This window comes from Aethalodelphis obliquidens, unplaced genomic scaffold (assembly GCF_003676395.1).
Source record: "Aethalodelphis obliquidens isolate GAN/ISIS:26980383/991018 unplaced genomic scaffold, ASM367639v1 scaffold8, whole genome shotgun sequence".
Classification (NCBI taxonomy): domain Eukaryota; kingdom Metazoa; phylum Chordata; class Mammalia; order Artiodactyla; family Delphinidae; genus Aethalodelphis; species Aethalodelphis obliquidens.
The window spans coordinates 13804643-13828066 of NW_020837952.1; the positions used below are offsets into that span (position 1 = coordinate 13804643).

At 36.1% G+C, this 23424-nt stretch overlaps 2 protein-coding genes across 11 annotated transcripts in view; both read left to right on the plus strand.

The window, feature by feature from the left end:
• Positions 1-21740, plus strand: part of LEMD3 (LEM domain containing 3) — an 84524-nt gene extending 62784 nt beyond the window's left edge. Inside the window, exons 11-14 of one of the 10 annotated variants that reach the window (XR_003432878.1) lie at positions 656-761; positions 868-946; positions 5186-5286; positions 21669-21740. Coding sequence is in view for 6 of the 10 variants with exons in the window: in XM_027106919.1 (XP_026962720.1) it covers positions 656-761; positions 868-946; positions 1155-1318 (349 nt within the window). In the remaining 4 variants the exon portion in view is untranslated. Of the gene's footprint in view, positions 1-655; positions 762-867; positions 947-1154; positions 3345-5185; positions 7134-21668 lie in introns of those variants that run through there. The other 9 variants (XR_003432877.1, XR_003432879.1, XR_003432876.1 and 6 more) reach the window with 9 other exon arrangements.
• The window catches only part of MSRB3 (methionine sulfoxide reductase B3), a 175049-nt gene continuing 173341 nt past the window's right edge, over positions 21717-23424 (plus strand). Inside the window, exon 1 of the mRNA XM_027106930.1 lies at positions 21717-21740. The gene's annotated coding sequence lies outside the window, so the exon portion shown is untranslated. The remainder of the gene's footprint in view (positions 21741-23424) is intronic.

The window sequence follows — 23424 nt, forward strand, 5'->3', positions numbered from 1 at the left end:
ATTATATATATAAAATAATGTGTATAAGTATATAGTGTGTGTAAATTAATCCCCAAATCCTAATTTATCCCTCCCCCCTTTTCCCCTTTGGCAACCATAACTGTTTTCTTTGTCTGTGAGTCTCTTTCTGTTTGTAAATAAGTTCATTTGTATCATTTTTTTAGATTCCACATATAAGCAATATGATATGATATTTGTCTTTCTCTGTTTGGTTTACTTCACTTAGTATGATAATCTCTAGGTCCATCCATGTTGCTGCAAATGGCATTATTTCATTCTTTTTTATGGCTGAGTAATATTCCATTTATGTATCTATACAACATCTTTATCCATTCATCTGTCGATGGACATAGGTTGCTTCCATGTCTTGGCTATTAATAGTGCTGCTATGAATATTGGATGAATATTGGGATGCATGTATCTTTTTGAATTATGGTTTTCTCCTGATATATGCCCAGGAATGGGATTGCAGTTTTATGTGGTAACTCTATTTTTAGTTTTTAAGGAACCTCCATACTGACTATAGTGACTATACCAATTTACATTCTCACCAACAGTGTAGCAGAGTTCCTTTTCCTCCACACCCTCTTCAGCATTTATTATTTGTAGACTTTTTGATGATGGCTGTTGATTTTTGTTTTCATTAATTTTTTAGGGAAATAGGGGATCAGTGGCATTTGGCAATTCAAGAAGCAATTTTAGAAAAATGCAGTGATAATGATGGCATTGTTCACATTGCAGTAGACAAAAATTCACGTGAGGTAAAGTAACTTTTACTATTGAATTCTACGTTTTGGATTTGTTGCTACTAAACTAAGACTATTTATTTTCTTTCTTCCCTTTTTATTTTTTTAAAAAATATCACAGGGTTGTGTATATGTTAAATGTCTGTCTCCAGAATATGCTGGGAAAGCTTTTAAGGCATTGCATGGCTCTTGGTTTGATGGTAAGAAATTTGAGTATGACAAACATTTTGAAAAGATAAATTATGGTTTACTGTTAAACTATACCAGATTTTAAATTAAAGAATCTTAGGTTAGCATTTTTAGAGTAATAATTTTAGATTATTTTGTGTTCATATATCTTTTACCACAGTTTGTTTTCTATTAAGCACATTCATACAGATCTAAAATATTATTTTTATCTTACAACAGGGAAATTGGTTACAGTAAAATATTTACGACTAGATAGATATCACCATCGCTTTCCCCAAGCTCTTACTTGCAACACTCCCTTGAAGCCATCAAATAAACATATGAACTCTATGTCTCATCTTCGTCTTCGGACTGGCCTAGCCAATTCTCAAGGAGGTTCCTGAAAAGACTTTCTTCCACTCCTAGGACTGTTCTTTACAATAGGAAAATTCCTGTTTGGCTTCGTCTCCCTTTTTAAATGCTTTTTGTATGTAATATTTTTATTGAGTACAGATCTGTTTGAACGTTCCAGAAATCTTAAGGTTCCAAAGGGACTTAGCAGTGAAGCAGCAATGCTGAGTAGATAGAATAATTGTTTCATTCAGTTTTTGGAGCTCAGTTAAGCCAATGCACTTAAAGTTTTGCATGAGGAACATTGACCTTATTAAGCATTTTCAGATGTGGTGGTTGTTAATTTTGCACCAAGAAGTGTTTGGATAACCACACAAAAGCATGGTGAAAAGGCTTCTTGTATTTCCGTAATTTCCTGTAAACTAATGTTGTGAATTTTTGTATACAGTCACCTACATAGTTCCTTACAGGCTAATGTGGTAAAACTGTTAATTTCCCAATTTAATCTTAGGTTTCTATTGCTTGTAAGAGATTCATTTGCTATAGCTGGAATATGGGAAAATCAATCTGGGTTTAGTGGTTACATATAAGTATAAGTGGATGTACATGTACTTAAACTGGCTTTTGTATATATGTATAAATGCTGGTGATGGCGAAAGTAGTCTTGTTTTGTGAGGATATCTGCATTAAAGCAGTAAAATAAGCTTCCTATTTTATTCATAATCTAATGTATATATATATGTATGTGTATATATGTGTGTATGTATATATATATGTATGTGTATATGTGTATATATACACACACATATATACATATGGCTGTACTATCATATAGATCAAACAGCCAAACACCTGGAAGTATTAGATAAAAGTTTAAAATATCTTTTATAGGTTTTATATAAAAATGTCTGAGTATGATATTGTGTGAAAGTTCTGATACCAGTTGTAAGGGATTCAAATTTATGTGAGCAATAAAAAAGCAATTGGCAGACATTGGAAAAGTATTTTGTGAAAAGCTGTATTTATTATAAATACTAGGGCTATGACATAGTACCATTGGGATTAAGTCATTTTCCCAATCTATTTATAATTTAATGAGATGTTAGCTTCCCTGTTGTATGTCAAGTTTAAAGCAGGGCACATTGTTGCAGCAAAATGTGTATTTGAGAAATTATATTTGCAATTTTGGGTCATGAAAGTTTGCAGTATAGTAAATGCAGGAGTGATGGTTGCTTTGTGCCTCAGTATTTACTTTGTTTCAGTGAAGTTACCTTATTACTGTTTATGATTTCAGATTAAAATAGTTACGGAGCAAAGTTTACTTGTAATGTAACAATTGGCTTTTTAAAAATAACATGTTGATATGTCATTGTCAGTCCAAATGAATATGTGAAACAGCTGGAATTGTACCAATTTTGATTTTGTTTAAAGCTCAGTTTTCTTTTTTTTTTTAATTGTATATGTGTTGGGTTTGCAGCATGAACTTGCACAGTTAATGCACGTTTTCTGGTTAAGTAAACATGATGCACACTGTTCTGTAACAGAAAACCCTATTGTGCCTTACCTATGTGCTTTTGTGGGCACCATGTTTATGAAGAATAAAAAATGATTTGTTATCTGAAGAGAATAAATTTTAAATTCTCAGTTTATGTCTCAGATGCTAAAGTGTGAAAAAATATATATAATATATAAAATAACTAATCTTTCTGTATTTTATGTGCATCACAGTGATTTATCTGTGCTTAGTGACCCCATCTTGTGACCTGTTATAAGAGTGAATGTAAAAAATAGTTGTGGCATTTTAAGAGGTCGCCTTTTGATGCAGATGCATCTTTTTCTTGCTTCTAAAACATATTCCATGTAAACATTGTACATTTATTATTGTAATATATACTTTTATGCAGCTTATTTTACCTGAAACTGTTAAGCCGACCAAGATCCCTCCCTGCAAGACAGATGGGAATGTGTATAATAACTAGATATTTGAGAAGTTCTGAAGTTTGATGTAATCTGTTACTTGTCCTGTTTAAAAAAAGGAAAAAATTCTAATTAAAAATTTATTAGGTTTTTTTTTTTAAATGCGTCTTGGCTTTAAAAAAATTTTTTTAAGTGCCCTGTGTCTTTATTTTATTTTATATTTTTTACCAGTGAAAATAGATGCCTTTATTTTTAATCTTTTTTGGTATCTGTAAATATATGTATGATTATAAAAATGGATGAAGACCCTGAAGTTAATTTTAACCATCCATTCCTCAGCATCTTTTCTTTATGAAAATGTCTTTGTCTAACTTTCAAGTGTTTGGCTTAAAGTGGGGCAAGAATGTAAATCAGATGTATCACTAAAGCACTACTTAGTTTAGCTAGACTTTTTTTTTTTGGCTGCGTTGGGTCTTTGTTGCCGCATGTAGGCTTTTTCTAGTTGTGGCAAGCGGGGGCTACTCTTTGTAGCGGTGCACGGGCTTCTCATTGCAGTGGCTTCTCTTGTTGCGGAGCATGGGCTCTAGGCAGGTGGGCTTCAGTAATTGCAGCACGTGGGCTCAGTAGTTGCGGCACATGGGCCCTAGAGTGTGCATGCTTCAGTAGTTGTGGTGCGTGGGCTCAGTAGTTGCAGCGCGCAGGCTCTAGGGCACGTGGGCATCAGTATTTGTGGCTCCTGGGCCCTAGAGCACAAGCTCAGTAGTTGTGGCGCATGGGCTTTGTTGCCCCATGGCATGTGGGATCTTTCCGGGCCAGGGATTGAACCTATGTCCCCTGCATTGGCAGGTGGCTTCTTAACCACTGTGCCACCAGGGAAATCCCAGCTAGACATTTTTTCATAGCAAGACTTTCTCAAAGGAAGCCATTCTTTTACACATTCTAGCTCAAACTCCTTATCATAAAAAAATAGTTTATGGGCTAGCTACTTTGAGTAGCATGGGTTTCGATTTTTCGATGGTTTAATCAACTAAAAAGAAGACTTGACTTAGTTGGTAGACTTTTATTGGTTGCTAACAAATGTCAGACACTGTTACACATTAGGGATGCAAAGATGAAAAAGACATGGCACAGTCTTCAAGATGGTCACAATTTAGAGAACCTAGGGCAGCTAAGTTAAAAGATAGTGTGGAAAATATAGTGAGAGAAGAAAGCAGAATAAATTCTGGGAGATTAGGGCTTCCCTGATGGCGCAGTGGTTAAGAATCCGCCTGCTAATGCAGAAGACATGGGTTCAAGCCCTGGTCCGGGAAGATCCCACATGCCGCGGAGCAACTAAGCCCATGCGCCACAACTCCTGAGCCTGCTCTCTAGAGCCCGTGTGCCACAACTACTGAAGCACGCATGCCTAGAGCCCTGCTCCGCAACAAGAGAAGCCACCGCAATGAGAAGCCCGCGCACTGCAACAAAGAGTAGTCTTCACTCGCTGCAATTAGAGAAAGCCCGCGGGCAGCAACAAAGACCCAAAAATTAATTAATTAATTAATTTAAAAAAAATTCTGGGAGATTAGAGAGGTTGCTTATGCATCTTAATAGATTGAGAAGACATCAGGGCAGATGAGGTAAAATTTATCAGACACTTCTTAATTAGTATAGGTACAATGGTAAGTCTCTTTTCCTGTGAGCTCTCAGGGAAGCTTCTGTTCTTGTGATGAGCTCATAAAAATTAATGTGTTGAAACCTGAGTTATTATAAAATCCATTTTCATGCTCATTGGTCAGTAGAAACCTGAATATCTTGTGAATATAGAAGCCTGATATTGCACTTTGTTATATTTTCCTTGTGTGGATGACAAGTTGTGATTTCCAAGTGAACAGTGTCTTGATATATCATGTGCCCAGAACATTTCCTTTAATAAGATTGACCTTGCAATTCTCATTCCCTGCTCCTAGTGACATTACATTACTGCAGGTCATCTACATGGCTTCTTTGCCCTTTTTTCCTAGACTTATCTCGGCAAGTCACTTCTTCCAGATGACTCAACAAAAGATGCTAAATCAAGCAGAATTTTGGCAGCCACTCTTTTGGAAAGGATGCTCAAGAACAGGTACTTAACTGAAAATTAGAAACCAGAAGTTGTGCTTTAAAGAAACTGAATGTCCATAATGCTCATTCTACTGGTCTAGTGAGCATAACTAGCTACTGCCTTTAAGCCCCACTGGAGAAACTTTATGACTAGGAATACATCCTGATGGTAGATTTCTGTACCCAAGAACCTCTACCAGGGGCAGCAGGATAGACTGATTTTGTTGATTCTTGGACTTTAATGCCAGTAGAACCTGAGTACTTAGATTTACCGTTTCTTCCATGGGTAGACATTGGAGACCTGCACATGCTCCTTAAAATTGGAAAGAAGTCTGTCTGGGCATAGAGAGCACATGAAAAAAGATCGATGAGAAACAACCTAGTGCATGTATAAACTACAAGCAATTTCTTATGGTTGAATTACTCAGTACAAGACAATAGAGACAGGAAAGGTAGGTAATGATCAGTTCATGGAAAGCTTTGTAGGTCACATTCTGAAGTTTGGATGTGGGTTGTTAAAGGGAGATCAGGTGAGGATTTGTTGGGATGAAAAATGGAGAAAGGATTTGAAAAATAGAGATAAAATGGGAAGGACTTGATTAATTGGATATTGATAGAGAAATTGATGTCCAGTTTTCTAATATAGGAACTCTAACCATCCCAACATTTGGAGAATAGGTGATAAGTAACAAATTGGATGGGAAAAATGATAAACTAAATTTTTGGATACTTTGAGATTGGGATGGAATATTCATTCATCCCAGTATTCAGGTGGATGTTTCTAGTAGGTGATTGGATTTCCAGTTCTGAGGTATTTTGAGAAAAATCTGAGCTGGAGATACAATTTGGGAGTTAAAACCACAGGGGTGAATCAGATGACCCAGAGAGAGAGAGTCCATATAGAGACAGAAATTTAGTTTAATCCTAATTCTGCCATATTTAGCTATGTGGGCCTTAGGTGGAGGTTTGGGTTGGGGTGAAGTATTAAGAAAATTTCAAAACAAATTAAGAAGGTGGAATTTGAAAAGGTCTTTGAATGGGGTGAAGTTGAAGTAGAAATTTAGTATGACTATCACATTTCTGGCTTGGGCAACTGGTTAGATGGTGGTGACATTCCCTAAATTATGGATGGGCGGTTGGCGGGAGCCAGATGCTAGTCAGAGTGCTAGATAAGACTTCCCAGAATTGCAAATGTTAGGCAAAATAATCCTTCTGACTTTTATTTTTCTGTTGTAGGACATTGTTGGAGGATGAGTGATAGGGGACAGTCTTTGAGAATCTCTCTCCAAAAAAACAGAACTGTTAACTTACATAATGTTCTAGCATTGTCTATGATTCTCTGGTATTCATTAGAAATTTTCCTGATTTGTAGAAAATGAGATGTTGTGTAGATCTGTAAACCTGTGACTGTCAAAAGAAGGAATAAATACAAAAGTTGGTTGTTAATTAGGACTGTTTATAAACGGTTTGCCGTGCACCCAAAGCTAGGAACTTGGTTGATGTGTGTTATACATTTATAAAGCCTTTGTAAACTAGTCAAGTCTTAGAGGCCTGGAAACCATTTTTTTTTCTTGGTGACTTCATTTCTCCTTTGATTTATTGAGTGAATTAAAAAATTTAACTCCAGAGGGCAGTTTTATTTTTATAGTTCCAAATGCTACAATACTTCCTTTTACTTAAAAAAAATTTATGTGGACATTTTGAGATTTCAGTGGCACTTTAAATCCTACTGAGTAATAGCCAAAACTCAAGTTGGTCTTAAAGGCTTGCCTTTATCTAGACCAGTGCTGTCCAATACTTAATATAATGTCAGGCATGTGTAATTTTATTTATTTATTTATTTATTTATAATAAATTTATTTATTTATTTTTGGCTGCGTTGGGTCTTCGTTGCGGCGAGTGGGGGCTACTCTTCGTTGTGGTGCGCCGGCTTCTCATTGTGGTGGCTTCTCTTATTGCGGAGCGCGGGCTCTAGGCGCCCAGGCTTCAGTAGTTGTGGCACGCGGGCTCAGTAGTTATGGCACATGGGCTTAGTTGGTCCGTGGCATGTGGGATCTTCCTGGACCAGGGCTTGAACCCGTGTCCCCTGCATTGGCAGGCGGATTCTTAACCATTGCACCACCAGGGAAGTCCAGGCATGTATAATTTAAAAATTTCTGATGGCCACATTAAAAAAAGTAAAAAACAGGTGAGATTAACCTTAGTACATTTAATTTAGCCTTATATATACAGGATATTATTATCTCAACATATAATAAAAGCTTTTATTAATGAGCTACTTTACATGCTTTGACATCTAGAATATAGATTACTCTTACAGCTAGGGTGACCCTGTGTTGTGTGACTTACAGTGCTAAAACTTGTACAGATGGTCACCTTATTTACAGCCCATCTTAATTCAGATGCTGCATTTTTATTGAAAATACTTGGTCTATATTTAGGTTACATAAAATCTACTGTTTGAAAAAGTTTATTCATATATGCATGTTCTTCCAAATATACTTAAAAGTGTTCCTATAACTGAATCGGGTATCAGTTAAATTTACATTAATTCAAATTAAACCTTCAGTTCTTCAGTTGTACTAGCCACATTTTAAGTGCTCAGTAGCCACGTGTAGCCAGTGACTACCATGTTGACAGTGCCAGTCTTGAACAACCTGTACCTTTCTAGCTAAATCCTAGTCTTCACGCAGCCACTGTGCTCCAGCTAGACTGCACTGCTTGCCCTTCCCCTTCATATCTAACTTTTGCTTGATTCTGCCTTTACTGGCATTGTTCCTATTGTTCTTTTTGCCTGAAACATCCTTCATGTCCTGCTTCTATATACTCAAATGTTGCCCATCCTCTAGAATCCTATACAAATGCCTCTTCCAGGAAGTGGTATTGATGAACCCTGGTTGGAAGTAATTCCTATCATGTACACTACTGAAATATTGATATTAATTTTCACTTCTCATGATTTTGGCAGTTTCTATCTTGTATTATGGTGTTCTCAATCCATTCTAGTTTGGCTTCTGTCCTCATTGCTCCTCTGAAATCACTTCTAGAGATCACCACAAATTTCCTTTTGCCAAATTCAATAGTCTTTTATGTGTCCTCACCTTTCTTTGAACTCTCAGCACCATCTGACATAGCTGATCATTATCTCCCACTTTACTTAAAAATTTTTATTATGAAATGATTCACACATATTAGAATATATATGAAGTATATATTTTACTTACATTTTGAAGAACGACATCGTTTAAAATATAGAACATTAACTTTGAGGCACCTCTGTGTGTCCTTGATACTTGTCTCTCTTTCCTAACTCCCAGATGACCACTATCCTGAATTTTGTATTAATAATTCTTTATTTTTCATTATAGTTTTACCACATATTAATGTTGGTATTTATCCATTCAACTATGGACATTTAGATTATTTTCACTTTTTTACTATTATAAACAAGGTAGTTATGAACATTCCTTCTTGAATGTGATTCCAGCTGCACATATTCAAATTTCTCTAGGTCAGTGATACTCAAAAAGTATGGTTCTTAAATCAGCAGTATGAACATCACCTGGGAACTTGTTAGTCCAATCAGATTTTGGGCCCCACTCCAGCAAATGTGAATGGACTAAATGCTCCGACCAAAAGACACAGGCTCACTGAATGTATACAAAAACAAGACCCATATATATGCTGTCTACAAGAGACCCACTTCAAACCTAGGGACACATACACACTGAAAGTGAAGGGATGGAAAAAGATATTCCATGCAAATGGAAATCAAAAGAAAGCTGGAGTAGCGATACTCATATAAGATAACAGACTTTAAAGAATGTTACAAGAGACAAGGAAGGACACTACATAATGATCAAGGTATTAATCCAAGAAGAAGATACAACAATTATATATGCACCCAACATAGGAGCACCTCAGTACATAAGGCGAATGCTGACAACTATAAAAGAGGAAATGGACAGTAACACAATAATAGTGGGGGACTTTTAACACCTCATTTACACCAATGGACAGATCATCCAGACAGAAAATTAATAACGAAACACAATCTTTAAATGACACAAAACACCAGACAGATTTAATTGATATTTATAGGGCATTCCATCCAAAAACAGCAGACTACATTTTCTTCTGTGTACATGGAACATTCTCCAGGACAGATCACATCTTGAGTCACAAATCAAGCCTCAGTAAATTTAAGAAAATTGAAATCATATCAAGCATCTTTTCTGATCACAACGCTATGAGATTAGAAATAAATTACAGGGAAAAAATGTAAAAAACAAGCACGTGGAGGCTAAACAATACGTTACTAAATAACCAGGAGATATATCACAGAAGAAATCAAAGAGGAAATCAAAAAATACCTAGAGACAAATGAAAATGAAAACATGCTGATCCAAACCTATGGGATGCAGCAAAAGCAGTTCTAAGAGGGAATTTTATAGCAATAGAATCCTACCTCTAGAAACAAGAAAAATCTCAAACAATCTAGCCTTACACCTAAAGTAACTAGAGAAAGAAGAACAAACAAAACCCAAAGTTAATAGAAGGAAAGAAATCATAAAATCAGAGCAGAAATAAATGAAATAGAAACAAAACAATACCAAAGATCAATAAAACTAAAAGTTGGTTCTTTGAGAAGATAAACAAAATGGATAAACCTTTAGCCAGACTCATCACAAAAAAGAGGGAGAGGGCTTCCCTGGTGGCTCAGAGGTTGAGAGTCCGCCTGCTGATGCAGGGGCCACGGGTTCGTGCCCCGGTCTGGGAAGATCCCACATGCCGCGGAGTGGCTGGGCCTATGAGCCATGGCCGCTGAGCCTGTGCGTCCGGAGCCTGTGCTCTGCAACGGGAGAGGCCACAACAGTGAGAGGCCTGCGTACTGCAAAAGAAAAAAAGGGAGAGGACTCAAAATTAGAAATGAAAAAGGAAAAGTTACAACAGACACTGCAGAAATACAAAGCATCATAAGAGAATACTACAAGCAACTCGATGCCAATAAAATGGACAACGTGGAAGAAATGGACAAATTCTTAGGTATAAACTTCCAAGACTGAACCAGGAAGAAATAGAAAATATGAACAGACTAATCACAAATGATAAAATTGAAACTGTGATTAAAAATCTTCCAACAAACAAAAAGCCAGGACCAGATGGCTTCACAGGTGAATTCTGTCAAACATTGAGAGAAGAGCTAACAGCAAACCTTCTCAAACTCCTCCAAAAAATTGCGCAGGAGGGAACACTTCCAAACTCATTCTACAAGGCCACCATCACCCTGATACCAAAACCAGACAGCGATACTACAAAAAAAGAAAATTACAGACCAATATCACAGATGAATATAGATGCAAAAATCCTCAACAAAATACTAGCAAACAGAATCCAGCAACACGTTAAAAGGATCATACACCATGATCAAGTGAGATTTATCTGAGGGATGCAAGGATTCTTCAGTATACACAAATCAATCAATGTGATGTACCATATTAACAAATTGAAGAATAAAAACCATATGATCATCTCAATAGATGCAGAAAAAGCTTTTGACAAAACTCAACACCCGTTTATGACGAAAACTCCAGAAAGTGGGGATAGAGGAAACCTACCTCAATATAATAAAGGCCATATATGACAAACCCACAGCCAACATCATTCTCAATGGTGAAAAACTGAAAGCATTTCCTCTAAGATCAGGAACAAGACAAGGATGTCCACTCTCACCACTATTATGCAACATAGTTTTGGAAGTCCTAGCCTCGGCAATCAGAGAAGAAAAAGAAATAAAAGAATACAAACTGGAAAAGAAGTAAAACTAACTGTTTGCAGATGACATGATACTATACATAGATAATCCTAAAGATGCCACCAGGCAACTACTAGAGCTCTTCAATGAACTTGGTGAAGTTGCAGGATACAAAATTAAAGCATAGAAATCTCTTGCATTCCTATACACTAACAACAAAAGATCAGAAAGAGAAATTAAAGAAACAATCCCATTCACCATTGCAACAAAAAGAATAAAATATAGGACTTCCCTGGTGGTGCAGTAGTTAAGAATCTGCCTGCCAATGCAGGGGACATGGGTTCGAGCCCTGGTTCAGGAAGATCCCACATGCCGCAGAGCAACTAAGCCCGTGTGCCACAACTACTGAGCCTGCACTCTGGAGCCCACGAGCCACAGCTACTGAGCCCATGTGCCACAACTGCTGAAACCCACGTGCCTAGAGCCTGTGCTCTGCAAAACATAAGCCACTGCAAGGAGAAGCCCATGCACCACAACGAAGAGTCACCCCTGCTCGCCACAACTGGAGAAACCCCACGTGCAGCAATGAAGACCCAACACAGCCAAAAATAAATAAATAAAAATAAATAAATTTATTAAAGAAAAAAAAATTAAATACCTAGGAATAAACCTACCTAAGGAGGTAAAAGACCTGTACTCAGAAAACTATAAGACACTGATGAAAGAAATCAAAGATGACACAAACAGTTGGAGAGATATACCATGTTCTTGGATTGGAAGAATCAACGTTGTGAAAACGACTATACTACCGAAAGCAATCTACAGATTTAGTGCAATCCCTATCACATTACCAAGGGCATTTTTACAGAAGTAGAACAAAAAATCTTAAAATTTGTATGGAGACACAAAAGACCCTGGATAGCCAAAGCAATCTTGAGGGAAAATAACAGAGCTGGAGGAATCAGACTCCCTGACTTCAGACTATACTACAAAGCTACAGTAATCAAGACAATATGGTACTGGCACGAAAACAGAAATATAGATCAATGGAACTGCATAGAAAGCCCAGAGATAAACCCACGCACCTATGGTCAACTAATCTATGACAAAGGAGGCAAGGATATACAAGGGAGAAAAGACAGTGTCTTCAATAAGTGGTGCTGGGAAAACTGGACAGCTACATATAAAAGAATGAAATTAGAACACTCACGAACACCATACACAAAAATAAACTCAAAATGCATTAAAGACCTAGATGTAAGGCCAGACACTATAAAACTCTTAGAGGAAAACATAGGCAGAACACTCTTTGACATAAATCACAGCAAGATCTTTTTTGACACACCTCCTAGAGTAATGGAAATAAAAATAAACAAATTTGACATAATGAAACTTCAAAGCTTTTGCACAGCAAAGGAAACTATAAACAAGACGAAAAGACAGTCCTCAGAATGGGAGAAAATATTTGCAAACAAATCAGTGGACAAAGGAATAATCTCCAAAATATACAAATGGCTCATGCAGCTCAATATCAAAAAAACAAAGAACCCAATCAAAAAGTGGGTGGAAGACCTAAATAGACATTTCTCCGAAGAAGACATACAGATGGCCAATAGGCACATGAAAAGCTTCTCAACATCACTAATTATTAGAGAAATGCAAATCAAAACTACAATGAGGTATCACCTCACACTGGTTAGAATGGGCATCATCAGAAAATCCACAGACAACAAGTGCTGGGGAGGGTGTGGAGAAAAGAGAACCCTCTTGCACTGTTGGTGGGAAGGTAAATTGATACAGCCAGTATGGAGAGCAGTATGGAGGTTCCTTTAAAAAGTAAAAATAGAATTCCTGTATGACCCAGCAATCCCACTACTGGGCATATGCCCAGAGAAAACCATAATTCAAAAAGACACATGCACCCCAATGTTCGTTGCAGCACTATTTACAATAGCCCGGTCATGGAAACAACCTAAGTGTCCATCAACAGACAAATGGATAAAGAAGATGCGGTACATATATACAATGGAATATTACTCAGCCATATGAAGGAATGAAATTGGGTCATATTTAGAAACGTGGATGGACCTAGAGACTGTCATACAAAGTGAATTAAGTCAGAAAGTGAAAAACAAATATCATATATTAATGCATATATGTGGAATCTAGAAAAATGGTACAGTTGAACCGGTTTGCAAGGCAGAAATAGAGACACAGATGTAGAGAACTAACGTAGGACACCAAGGCAGGAAAGTGGGGGTGGTGGGGGCATGGTGGGATGAATTGGGAGATTGGGATTGACATATATATACTAATATGTATAAAATTAGTTAATAAGAAACTTCTGTATAAAAAATAAAATTCAAAAACAGTCTTCTTTAATTTCTTTCAGCAGTGTTTTATAGTTTTCAGGGTATAAGTTTTATACTTCTTTTGTTAAATTTATTCTTAGGTGTTTTATTCTTTTTGATGCTATTATAAATGGAATTTTTAAAAAATTGCTTTTTTAGATTGTTCATTGCAAGTATATAGAATACAGTTGTTTTTTGCTTATTGATCTTGGGTCCTGCCACCTTGTTGAACTTATTTATTAGTTCTAATAGGTTTTAGTGAATTCTTTAGAACTTTCTATATATAAGATCATGTCATCTGCATAAAAGGTAGTTTTAATTTTTCTAGATGCTTTTTCTTTTGTTTTTGACTTACTTGCCCTGGCCAGAACTTCCCATATGGTGTTGAACAGATGTGGGGAGAGCAGATATCCCTGCCGTGTTCCTGAAATTAGAGGGAAAGCATTCAGTCTTTTACCATTAGGTATGACGTTAGCTTTTGGTGTGTTGTGTCTTCATTTCACTGACCTCAAAGTATTTACTCATTTTCTTTTTTCAAGTTGAGGAAGTTCCCTTCTATTTCTAGTTTGTTGATTGTTTTTATCATGAAAGGGTGTTGGATTTTGTCAAATGCTGTCTCTGTTGAGATGATCATATGATTTTTGTCCTTTATTCTACTGATAACAGGGATTAATTTTCAAATGCTAAACCAACCTTCCATTCCTGGGATAACACTCAAGCCATAATCATGGTGTATAAACCTTTTAATATGTTGGTGAATTTAGTTTGCTGGTATTTTGTTGAGGATTTTTGTATCTATATTCAAAAGAGACATTTGGTCTGTAGTTTTCTTTTTTTGTGAGGTCTTTGTCTGATTTTGGCATCATGGTAATACTGGTCTCAGAATAAATTGGGAAGTGGTCCCTCCTGTTTTTGGGGAGAGTTAGTGAAGAACTTGTATTAATTATTTTTTAAATATTTGGTAGAATTCACCATTGAAGTCATCAGGCCTAGGCCTTATAGGCAGTTTTTTGATTACTAAATCAGTCCTTTCACTTGTGATAGGTCTATTCAGATTTTCCATTTCTTCTTGAGCCAATTTCAGTAGTTTGTGTCCTAGGAATTTTTACATTTCATTTGTTGTGTAATTTGTTGGTATATAGTTAGTCATAGTATTCCCTTATAATCCTCTTTATTTCTGTAATGTCAGTAGTAATGTCCCTTCTTTTGTTACTGATTTTAATAATTTGAGTTTTCTTTTTTTCTTGGTCAGTCTAGTTACAAGTTTACCAATTTTGATATTTTCAAAGAATCATCTTTTGCTTTGTTGATGTTGCCTATTGTTTTTCTATGCTCCATGTCATGAATTTCCACTCTAGTCTATTATTTCCTTACTTCTACTTGCTTTGGGTTTATTTTGCTCTTCTTTTTCCAGTGTCTTTAGGTGGAAGTTAAGTTATTGATTTGAGACCTTTCTTTCTTTAATATGGGCATTTACAGCTATACATTTCCTTCTAAGCACTGCCTTAGCTGTGTCCCATACATTTTGATATATATATTGTGTCCTCATTTTCATTCATCTTAAAGTATTCTAATTTCCCTGTGGTTTCTTTTTTGACCCATTGGTTATTTAGAAGTTTGTTTCATTTCCACATATTTGTGAATTTCCCGTATTTCTCTCTGTTATTAATTTCTAATTTCATTCCATGTGGTTGGATAACATACTTGTTTGATTTCAATTTTTTTTAACCTTTGAAGCTTGTTTTATGGCCTAGCATATGGTCTATCCTGAAGAATGTTCCATGTGAACTTGAGAAGAATATATATTCTGCTGTTAAAAACTCTAAGTCACGAGGGTTCAGCTGGTGCTCTTTGGGTCACCACTGGCTCCCACATCTGATTATATCTTTGATTTTCTGCTTTTGTTTCATTTTTAGCCTCTAAGGATTCCTCTTACTTTACTGCCAGATCAGTAATTCACTTTGAAAGATGTTTTTCATGTTTAATCCAGTAAAAAAGATGTTTTATTTTGGGAGGTTTATTCAGGATGTCTTATTCCATCATATTGCTGGAAATAAGTTCTGTTATGCTATTCATTATTGTCCCCGTCTTTGAAAATCATTCATGCTCTTTACCAAAAACAATTCCTGTCTTGGGATTGGTGCCTGCATGTTGAATAGGGATATTCTGTTTTAGATGGTGATTTGATAGATAGGTACACTGTTATCACCTATGAATAAATTCAACAAGTAATATATAAGATGTATGTGAGGAAAACTTTTCTAAAAGAGATCAAAGAAAACAAATAAATGGAGACAATAATTTTTCCTTGATAAAAAGACTGAATATAGCAAATAGGGTCCCTAATTCTTCCTAAATTAGTAAAGAAGTTTAATGCAATTCCAGTAAAGTTTTCCATAGATTAAAATTAATGTCTTGGTATTTTAAATTAATTTATAGAATATCAGCTGGTAGGATAAACAAGAAAGATATTAAATTCTTAATAAAATATGATTAATAAAGAGAGACTGGCCCTATCAGATGTTAAAGCAAATTAAATCTGTGTCAACACTGTTGCACAAATATATAGTCAGACAACTAATACCTTGAAACAGATTCTTACCTGAGCATAACTGATACCAGAAGGTCACTTAAATTAAATCTATTTAAATTTGGGACCAAATTTTCATAAATAGTTTCACTAGAACTTTAACTTAAAATTTTTTGCTGAGATTACAAAAAAAACTTTCTGTATAACATAGTTAACTTATAAATATTTTAACTCTTAGAAATATTTTTTGACAAAATTATTTGAAACATGGAATGATAATTTTTACTTCATGTTGGCTGTTCCATAATCAAATCATTTTACAAAAGATCCCAGACTTCATCCATTTTTGTAAGGGTATCTTCTAGTCAAATCATTCCCTTATGTGCTTCATGTATCATTGTTTTTTTGTTCTTGGCAACTTTCCTTTAATTGCTCACTGGACTTATTGACACATTCTATGGCTATACTCATGATTTGAATAGTCTTCCATCATCTTTATCAATTTCATGAAATACTACATATTTGTGAGACTTGCAAGTTCACTTTGTAGTGAATTTTCATTGCACTTGCATTGTGTTTTGAATGACAATCTGCAAGACACTGTCAAAGACAGACATTAATGTAGGAGGTGTTGTGAAGTGGGGAAGAATGTTTGAGGAGGGATTGATTTTTCTTTTTCTTTTTTGGCTGCACCGTGCGGCTTGTGGGATCTTAGTTCCCCGACCAGGGATTGAACCCACGCCCTCAGCAGTGAAAGCATGGAGTCTTAACCACTGGACCACCAGAGAATTCCTGGGATTGACTTTTTAAAGAGCACTTTTTGTAAGAGTATTTTATGATCCATTATCATAACAGTATGTGGTTAATGGATACTTGAATTCCGAAGATACTCTGATACGTAAGAATTTAGTATATGATAAAGATTGGCTTTAAAAATTAGTGGAAAAAGTGGATCATTCAATGAAAGTTTTAAAAAATTAAGCACAAAAGTTAGAGCCCTAATATACCAGGGCCAGAAGCCTATGTTTCCTGCAACTTGTGTTTCCTTAGAAGAGGCACAGACCCTTTGGCTTGTAGTAACTTAGAATATTTTAATGACCAGATACTTCCACACTGTGGAAGTCACTCAATTTCCTCATACTAACTTGACTGAGCGGATTCTTTCACAAAAATTTTGTATGTCCCAATAACACAACAAATGTTCAGTTTACTTTGTTCAGTGCTCTCTTTTTATTTGACGGTCACAGTCGGGCTTCTCTACCTTACTACCAGCATCTGATTTATAGACCCTAGTAACATTTTGGGGAAGGGTTCCTTTCAGAGGAACATGATAACTGACAGAAATATTATGGACTTCCCAACTGATGTGCCACAAATGGTTACAGATGTACCATTTAGATGTAGCCTTTAGAGTAGCACTAGGACTTGGAGTGGTGGAGCTCAAGGCCTAGTGACCTCTGGCAGGCTGTTAAGTAGCTTCCTCCATTTAACCAGGGCGCTGTACAATGATTATCCTTTTCTTTCAGCGCCATGAAGTAAAAAAAGTTTGGAGAACACTGTTCTAAGCAATTAGCTGGAAACAATGAGAACGAGAATAATATGCAAACATAGAGTCATTTGGTTTAGGGGAGAGAATGGATAAGGGGGCAGATTAGACATTTTCTTTTTGAATTCACTTCAGTTCTTTTTTTTTTTTTTGCGGTATGCGGGCCTCTCACTGTTGTGGCCTCTCCCATTGCAGAGCACAGGCTCCGGACGCGCAGGCCCAGCGGCCATGGCTCACGGGCCCAGCCGCTCCGCAGCATATGGGATCCTCCCCGACCGGGGCATGAACCCGTGTCCCCTGCATTGGCAGGCGGACTCTCAACCACTGCGCCACCAGGGAAGCCCCTTCAGTTCTGTTTTCACGTTAGATTTTATATCATCAATGTGGTATCTACAGTAGTTTGTCTTCTGTGTTTTCACTTGTAAAGAGTCTTCTACACATACCCAGATAAATTCCAGGAGGAATGAAGAATTGAAAAATAGTCACAAAATAACTAATAAAAAAATCAGAGGAAAACATTTGATAGAGGGTTAAGCACAGAAACAAAGAAAGAAACCATAAAGAAACATGTTTGGTTATATTAAAATGATCAGTACATCCAAAACGTCTAAGAACAAATGAAAAGACAAGGAAATTGAAAGATGTTAGCACTATATATGATTTGCAGTAATATTCTACAAGTAAAAATTATTCTAACATAAAAAGACTAACATCCCAATAGAAAAATAGTCAAATGACATCAGGAGATGACCCACAAGTGAAGAGCTGCAAATGGCCAACAAAAACATGAAACAGTCAGCCACAGATATAAATGCAAATTAATCAACAATTGAGAAAGTTTTTTTACATATGAAACTTCACAATTTTTCTTAAGTTTAGGGAAAGTAGGCCCCTTATATTAATGCTGGTAGTTATGTAAAGTGATGCTCATTTCTATAGGTCAATTTTGCTATACATAGTTTTGCCAATAAATTTTGAAGTCCAATAAATTTTTAGGAATTTATTCTGAAGAAATTATCAGGATGACATGAAGATATGAAAATGATGTTCATTACAGCTTTATTCTGTAATAAAAATTAGAAGCAATAGAAATCTACAAAAATGAGAATAAATAATGAATTATGGATTATATGAATCATGGGCAATCATTAAAATAATGTCTTTGAGGAATACTTAAGGTGTGGAAAATATTGTCTATGTGTTTCTTAAGTTGCATAATCATTATTTCAAATATACTGTATTTCATCTAAGATACTGTTAGTCGGAAGAGGCAGCATTTTCTCTGGCACTAAGTAAGAAAGGAAAACAACAATAAAAGTAACACCGAAGATGTGGATTCTGATAGGAGACCCTACCATAAAGCTAGAACAACCTCAGAGTCAGGGTAAATGTCCCATCTGGAACGGGACCGCAAAAGAACCAGCTGATCTTCATTCAGACTGGTTTCGGTTCCTTCCACCAGCATGGTGCAAAAATCTGCAAGCAAAGAGAGAAGTTAAAGTGTTTACAGTTAGTAGTTCCCCCAGATAAAAGCAAACATCAATTCCCTGGAAGAAATGGGAAGTAATGCAGGTTAGACCGCAATTTTTTTTCTAACTTTGACAGTGATTTTTTAAGACACCATTTATTCTAAAATGAATTTCTATACCAGAGTTGTTAAAAGTGAAAAATTATGTATCTAGAGTGAAAGGAATATATCATATACGTACTATTGGAGGGAAATACTCCAAGATTTAGCAGTGAATTCCAATCTGTTATATTGTATATGTATTTTACAAAATTTCTCCACAAACATTTATTACATATATTTGAATGCTTACCTTAATTAGAATTTCCATAATTGTCTTTACTTCATCTTATTAATTTGATCTCCTCTGCTAGTATATATATTTTTCTTTCTTTTTTATTTTTGGTACGCGGGCCTCTCCCGTTGCGGAGCACAGGCTCCGGACGCGCAGGCTCAGCGGCCATGGCTCAGGGGCCCAGCCGTTCCGCGGCATGTGGGATACTCCTGGACCGGGGCACGAACGCGTGTCCCCTGCATCGGCAGGCGGACTCTCAACCACTGCGCCACCAGGGAAGCCCTGCTAGTATATTTTGAATCACTACCAACCTTTGGTAATGAAGCTCAGACATTTTAGACTTTTTACAGCACTTTGGAAAAGGCTATGTTTATTTTGGTGGCAGATCTGTGGGTTGTTACAGTTAGCAGGTATATGAAAGGTCTTACAAACACTGGATTCCTGTATTGAGAGAGGGGGAAAAAAGGAGGCGTGGTTTAAGAGCACAGTCTCTGGAGTGAGAGAACCATGTTCACATTTCGACTTTAACACATCCTGGTTGTGTGACCTTAGGCAAGTCATGTAGTCTAAGACTCAATTTCCTCATTTTTAAAACTGATTATGATGCAGTTGAGAGAATTAAGTGAAATAATGTAAAATGCTGTCATATATCCCTGTCACCATCTCTAAATCAGGCTGTATGAAACCAACTACTTGATAATGTGATTTATTTTTAACATCCCTTTGTTTTTCATTGTAGTTACCCTTAACAATGCTCACGCATAAGAGAGACCTTGGAAAATCTATAATCTCTTCAGTGCCTCCTTTTTGAAATGATATATTTCCCATTCCAGCAAATAGAGAAAGGGAGTGGACTGATTAACATAACTTTGATGCAGAAACCAAACAGAAAGGGAAAATTTATAGGGCAAGCCCCCTGAATAAATGCAAAAATCCCAAACAAACCAAAATGGTCAGCAAGCCAAACTGCAGCATCTGAGTAAGAATTACATATCATGACCAAGTTGGATTTATTCCAGGAATGCAAGATTAGTTTGACATTAGAAAACCAATGTAACTTGTCCCACTAACAAAATAAGTGAATTTAATATGATCATCTCAGATAGATGCAGTAAAACCATCTGATAAAATTCCAAATGCGTATATCCTTTCATAGAAAAGTAATTCTTAGAAAAATAGGAGTAGAAGGGAACTTCCTAAATCTGATAAAAGATATTTACCAAAAATCTAAAGTAAACATCATATTAATGGTGAATGCTCTGGTATATCCTGACTGGGTGCAGTTTTGAAAGCCCAGAAGTTTTGACATCTTTATTTCTATAACTGGTTGTTCTTCTTCACCATTAACTACTTTTGTTCTTTTGAAACTAACGTATTCTCCCTTTTTATTTGACTTTGAAACAGTATACCTTGTTAGTTTTTCATCTCTCCTAAATTACTCGTTTTATTATTAGTTTTGCCCAACTATTGTGTCCAAAAATTATTTTTATGCTCAGTACTTCTACTTCAAAGAGGCAGAAAATCTAAATGTAAATTTCTTTTTCTCAATGTGAGTAACATTGAGATTAAGATCCTGATTATGACAGCATTCAAGAATTATCATCCGTGGAACTAGGGTAGTGTCAGTGATTAGAGTGATGTCAGCCTGACTGGAAAGGACCAGCTGTGATTCACCAACAGAAGACATTAAATCTTGAAAATGATAGTCCAAAATCAGTCCTGTGTTATTGCAATGTTCCTTAATGTGACTCTAAATATATAGGCTGGTATAATCTTTTAACAGTAGGAGTCTTACAAATTAATTTTTTGTGGTATATATCTGGTATCATTGAGGCTCTGTTGTGTGGTGTAGATCCCTGGAAGATAACAGGAGCAATAGGGATGAGAAAGAAGCAGACAGTAAAGAAGAGAGACTGGTTATGAACAGTAATGTGGGTTGTTGAATCCTGTTCGCACATTCGAAGAGCTAGCCATGAGCCTTGTTGATTGGCCACTCATTCTGCTATTCATCGTTATGAATTATACATTGTTTCACATTTAAATAAACCACATTTCAATATATCCCATTTAAATAAAACCACATTTTCAAAAGTTACAATGTATCATATCTAAGTAAAACTGCCTAATTATATAAATCTTCATTTTCCACTATGCTTAAATAACATGGAAAAATCAAAATCACTTTTCTTGGTTTTCCCCAAGAACAGCTGAATATACTTAAAACACTACTTAGTTATCGAACAGAACCTTATATATGGACATTGGTGGAATAAATATTGCCTTATGTAATTTAAATGTCTGGAGAAGAATGCTATTTTCATTATGTTCAGAAAAAAATATGTACTATAATAAAGTACAGTTGACCTTTAAAATGGGTTTGAATTGCATGGGTCCACTTATATTCGGATTTTTTTCAACAGTAAATACTACACAATTCGAGATTGGTTGAACTGGCGGATGCAGAACTGCAGATACTGAGGAACCGAGTATAGGTAGGGCTGACTATAAGTTATACTTGAATTTTTGACTGCGCAGAGGATCGCCACCCATAACTCCTGTATTATTCAAGGATCAACTGTATTTCATAAAGTGTATCATATTCTAATATTAGATTGGTACAGAAAATTCCCATTTACCTGGAGTAATTTTTTAAAAAATTAATATTCCACTTACCTAGGAGTTATAACCTGATTTAAAACTAACCAGTTTTCAAGGAATACAATAAAATATTCACAGCGTTAAAACTATGGGGAGATTAATGACTGATGGCTCAGGATGCAACTCAGAATCTTTCAGTGCCTCATTTCAAGGCTTATTATAAATCAAAAATGGTAGTTATTTGAGTTTCCTGTAAAGGTCATGAAAGCTGTGTTATGTATACTCTCATGTATTTTCCTGTAATCCTTTCCACCATTCTTATGGGCATTATAGAAAAAAGAGCTCGAAACTTATCCTCCTCAGTTGGAAGGTAGACCTGAAAATTACCCTTGTTATTCTAAACCAGAGAAAGGTCTGTGGAACACCTGTCTTAGAATCATTTGGGGTACTTGTTAGAAACGCAGATTCCTGAATCCCTCACCAGACCTGCTGAATCACTGTATCTGGGAGAGATCCCAGGATAGTAATAAGTTCTCCAGGTATTCTGATATTTAAGTTTGAGACCCACTGCCACAAGACTTCTGAATATGAGATACCAACCTTGGGAGAATTATCAGTGCTAATTCCTCCCATGAATGTTGATATAGGAAAAAGTGACAAAGATTAAAATGGGTGTGTTACTTCCCACAGAGTACAAGAACAGGAAATAATATGTTCAGCCATCTCCCAAAGGAATTTTAGAGGCAAAGTTGGAAACAGTTCAGAGCTATTTCCTTCATGTTTATAACATCATTGCTTACATAATGTATAGATTTTCCAGCGTTTTTTTCCTTATTGCTGTGAAGTGACATGAAATTAGCTGAGCCTCATTTGTTTCCTTTGGAAAATGTTTTTATTGTTTTAATGTTTTGCTTTTACTTCAAACACTCTACTAAGTGTTTCTTCAGGATTTCTTTCCACTAAATATCTTGAGTTTTCAGAGCTTTGGTTGTGATATAGTTATATGTTTTCATTTCAGTTCTAGTCATAATTGTTACCACTGGGAACAGAATATAATGGTTTTTAGAAGGAACTAACTATTTTTATTTCATTTTACACAACTGTGGAAAGTTAAAAGCCTAATAGTTTTATTTGGTCTATTTGTTTTCTCTATGACCGTTGAACATAAATAAATTCTTCCTTAACCATCTCCCACCTTCCCCTTCAAACCTTGTGCCCCTCTCCCCCATCCCCAGTTTAAAAGAGTCGGCCAACAGCATTTATTGAGCACTCATCACACTATGGGGAGTCACAAAAGAAGAATATAGGCTCCTTCTCAAAGTTCTCTATTACTGTTGAGAGTTCAGTCATTATCCAAGTCCTGCAACATCTTGCTCCATATCTCTACTACCCCCAAATTTGCAAAACTCACTTTTGCTCAGGGACAGCCTTCACCAAGTCACCGGCCAGTCATGAGGTTTGGCCTTACTTTATCCTCCACCTGTCTTCTCCAAAATGCTCTGCAGAGGTGTGGGCTGTGGGCCTTTTGTGGTCTCCAGCTTCACTGTGGGCTGTTCTTGGGTACTGCTGATCATCGGT